Source organism: Capra hircus, chromosome 8 (assembly GCF_001704415.2).
Source record: "Capra hircus breed San Clemente chromosome 8, ASM170441v1, whole genome shotgun sequence".
NCBI classification, from domain to species: domain Eukaryota; kingdom Metazoa; phylum Chordata; class Mammalia; order Artiodactyla; family Bovidae; genus Capra; species Capra hircus.
In genome coordinates, this window is record NC_030815.1 from 95239482 (window position 1) to 95244065 (window position 4584).

General features: G+C 43.0%; 1 protein-coding gene across 1 annotated transcript; it reads left to right on the forward strand.

Moving 5' to 3' along the window:
- Positions 1491-1956, forward strand: TAL2 (TAL bHLH transcription factor 2). Its single transcript, XM_005684274.3, has one exon. The coding sequence runs from the start codon at positions 1627-1629 to the stop codon at positions 1942-1944; it is 318 nt and encodes a 105-aa protein (XP_005684331.1). The 5' UTR covers positions 1491-1626; the 3' UTR covers positions 1945-1956.

Genomic DNA, 4584 nt, shown 5'->3' on the forward strand with positions numbered 1-4584 from the left:
GTGTGTGGGACCTTGTCCTGTGATTCTTCAATGTTTCTGTATGTGCTGCCTTCTCCATCAGGCCATCCAATAAGCTCCTTGAGCACAAGTATCCCATCCCAGCCAAGTCCACAAGCCTAGCTCATAGCAGGGGGCCTAGCACAGAGCAGGTCTACGGGAAGGGTTAAAATAAAGGAACAAAGGTAGCAAGAGCCAAGAGGTTGTATAATCACACTTGGTTATAGAAAAACAAGATATTAGCTTCCCCCCAGTATTCACAATTCAGTATTTCACGAGTCATTTTTATTTATAAACATATTTTTGTTATATTTATTCCTCAACACTTTTATAGCCATTACTGTGTGTCAGGCACTGTTGAAAGTGATTTACAAATATTAAGCTTATTTAATTCTCCTAATAGCCTTTGCCTACCACCAGTGGCTGCAGGGGTTCAGCAAGGGAAGGATATGGGAGGCTCTGGGATGGCCTGGAAGGGTTTGTAGGAATGGAAAGGAGGATTTAATCTGCTCTTTAAACAGATTTAATCTGCTCTTTAAATCTGCCTGTGTAGAAATAGGCAAGGAAACAGTGAGGAGGGAACTCATGGGACAGAAAATGCAAAGGTATGGAATTGGGAATATTTACTACTCTTTTGGTGGGGGGAGGTGGTGGTGTGGGGAATAGGAAGGGACCCTCTGCCCAGGCTGCTGAGACTGGAGCAGGCGGCAAACTGATAGCCATGAGCCAAGGGTACCAAATGTCTGGTGCTGGGTTTTGGCTTATTTCCTGATGTGCCATAAACATTGCCATTGATGTATGTTAATCCAAGCCACCTGAACAAAGGGGCCTGTGCCTCTCAGAGGAAAAAATGGCACGATTAGGATTGGCAATACGTGATAACAATCACCTCGCCTACGGTTGGAAAGATCATCCAAATTCAACCTTGGGGAGCCTGGCTATCTTCCGCAGCATCCATATCAAATTGTCGCCCTTCACCTACTCCTTTTCTTTGTTTGGCATGCTAAGTAACCCCATTGCTATTCTTCATACAACTGGACTTCAAGATTCTTCCTCACCCTGTTCATCCTCCTCTGACTGTGGTCTGGTCTAGACATTTTAGCTCTTACACAGTGCACCCAATCCTACAGATAAAGTCCACCAGCCAGAAGAGCTGTGCTGTCACCCTCTTCATTCCTAATGTTATGTTGTAAATGGAACCTAGGATCGCAGCCCCCTCCCCCCTTTTAAAGAATCTAAATTCAACTCCCTATTAACAAATATGTATTTTATTCTCATGTGTACTCAGTCCTGCACCGTGCCTGATTCTGAACACTTAGGAAGAGTTGGTTATAAAAGAAGTAACGGGAGTATTAGGATAAAAACACCATTTTACCTGGAGGCTTCGAGACAACCAGGGAGAGAAAAGCTGACAGGAGGTGTTCTCACCCTGCCCTTTCTTCTGCCGCATTTTCTTCTCTTGTCACAGGAAGATCCACAACACCTGGAAATGAGGCAGCACATCCCCTAAGATCTGGGTGGAAAAGATGAACGGCTCAAGCTCCTGGCAGGACATGGGCTGCCCAGCAGGCCTCTGACAAGGTGTTGGCCCTCAGGGCCCTTTCTCTTTCTTGTCTCAGGAACTCCAACATGACCAGAAAGATCTTCACGAACAGCAGGGAGCGGTGGAGGCAGCAGAACGTCAACAGTGCCTTTGCCAAGCTGAGGAAGCTCATCCCCACTCACCCTCCGGACAAGAAGCTGAGCAAAAATGAAACACTTCGCCTGGCCATGAGGTACATCAACTTCCTGGTGAAGGTCTTGGGAGAGCAGAGCCTACAGCAAACAGGAGTGGCCGCTCCAGGAAACATTCTGGGCCTTTTCCCGCAAGGACCCCACCTGCCAGACAGGACTCTGCTTGGTGACTACCAGGTTCCATCACCCGGCTCAAGCCACCACATTCCGTAATAGTGGGGCTCTGGCTGTTGTGACCCCAGGCAGCACTGGTTCAGAAGTCACTAGCTGTCAGCAGCCTTTTTGCAAGTACTAGAGTCAGCATGGTGAATAATTTGTGAGGCGTGAACTCAAGCTTCATAGGAGGTGTCTCATGGTCAGCTGCAGAATGCTAAAAGAAGGCCAGAGGGAGGTGGCCACACATCTCCTTCCCCGGGGGCTTCAGGCAGAGCAGCCTGTATCTGTTGATTTTATAAATCCAGGTTCCTGCATAAGATGTTATTTGGGGGGAAAAAAAGACCCTTAGACTAAAAAAACTGGTTTGAAAATCACTGCTTTATGTAATATGTTTTCAGTTGTAAGAAGAGTTTCCTCAAAACGGATCACAGATCGATGAGTAGAAAATGCTACCCTCCAAACATATTTTAAAGTTTGTTCTGAAAAATGAGGCATATGTGATCAAGGGTGAACAGCATAAGACAAATGAAAAGATAGCTCTTGCAGAAACCAGCCTGGAGACTTGTGGGGAATCTGTGAATAAAAGACCCTTCTGACACATGAGGACCGCAAGAAGGCAGCAGATATGTGCAGGAGAGCTCTGCATCCTCTATCTCTATGGAAATGTGAGGTGTCACTTGCATTGGACCACGAGTATATGTGTTATCGCTAAAGCCAAATGGCAGATTATACCTATGAGAGGAAAGGACATGATAATTTGTGAGAGTTCATGGTTTTCTTATGAAAAGAAGTACTAAAATAGTTTTCCTGATCCTTTAGTTTCACATGTCAGGTATTGAAAACTTTCAATTCAGCATGAGTTCTTGATGATTTAAGACCTGTGAAATTCAAATAGAATGATGAAAATCTACATATTACCATTTAATAGCTCATTTAACAGAGAGCTTAACAAAAGATTTAGAGTAGACAATAGGAGTGTAATACCAGACTCTAATGAATTGATGGATATGTGATTTGTTTTCCCTGCTGAGGAGCATTAGCTCAGTTTTGCACTGGGAGGGGTGGTGCCCACAAAAGAATGAAAGGCATGGATCTGGCAGAACTCACAACTGTATGCCACCATGATAACGCTTGGATTCAAAAATGAATCCCATAGTTAAGCCCAGAATATAAATAATGTCATTTGATTGTCTCATCTCTGGAATGTTTTATTTTCCCAAAATTCTTGACAGAACATTGGTTTTAAAACCTTCTGAACTATAGGTAGGAAATTGATGGGTTTGAGATTATATATACACAATAGAGGAATTTAAATTTTCTGCCCACTCTAGAAAGAATATTCAATTTATGGAAGGCTGAAATGAACCTCTTTGGTTTGGTGATCAGAAGAAATCTGGATGAGTCCTCCTCAGAATCTCATTATCAAAACAGCAAGTTCATAATGTCATTAAACTCTACACAGCATTCACACTTAACGGCACAATGCATTTATTAAAACAATGCATTTAGGACTTCCCTGGTGATCCAGAAGTTAAGACTCTGCACTTCCAATGCTGGGGTTGTGGGATTCCTGGTCAGGGTACTAAGATCCCACATGCCGTGTTAGTTAATTCAGTCACTCAGTAATGTCTGGCTCTTTGTGACCCCATGGATTGCAGCACTCTAGGCTTCCCTATCCATCTGTAACTCCCAGAGCTTACTCAAACTCATGTCCATCAAGTAGGTGATGCCGTCCAACCATCTCATCCTGTGTCATCCCCTTTTCCTCCTGCTCTCAATCTTTCCCACCATCAGAGTCTTTTCCAGTGAGTCAGTTCTTCGCATCAGGTGGATTGGAGCATCAAAATATTGGAGCCTCAACTGAAGCATCCGTCCTTCCAATGAATATTCAGGACTGATTTCCTTTAGGATTGACTGCTTGGATCTCCTTGAAGTCCAAGGGACTCTCAAGAGTCTTCTCCAACACCACAGTTCAAAAGCATCAGTTCTTTGGCACTCAGCTTTCTTTATAGCCCAACTTGCAAATCCATACATGACCACTGGAAAAACCATAACTTTGACTAGACAGACCTTTGTTGGCAAAGTAATGTCCCTGCTTTTTAATATGCTGTCTAGGTTGGTCATAACTTTTCTTCCAAGGAGCAAGCATCTTTTCATTTCATGGCTGCAGTCACCATCTGCAGTGATTTTGGAGCCCAAAAAAATGAAAAAAAAAAAAAAAAGAGCATGCTGTGTAGCATGGACAAAAAATAAAAATAAGTAATGAGAATAATAAAATAATTTTTCTTAAAAAAACAATGCATTCTTGTGTGTAGGTCCTTTCTTTAAACAGCATTCAATAAACACCCCCACAGACTCAAAGTAGTCCAGGCAAACACATAAACACAGAAACCACGGGATTCCCCCAAATTTGCATTTCTTTCTCATGAGCTTTTATTGTTCTCATGAACTTATGTGGACTTAAATTTGTCCCCAAACTACCACGTGATATCACATCTCAAAACTCTGGTGACAGTTGTCATTTGAGTAATATTGCTTATTCTCTCATCTGGCATTAAATCACATTAACACTTTTGACAGTATGTTTGTACTGTGCTGTGCGTCAGTCATATCCGACTCTTTATGATCCCGTGGACCATAGCCCATCAGGTTTCTCTGTCCATGGGGTTTTATCAGCAAAAATACTGGAGTGGATTG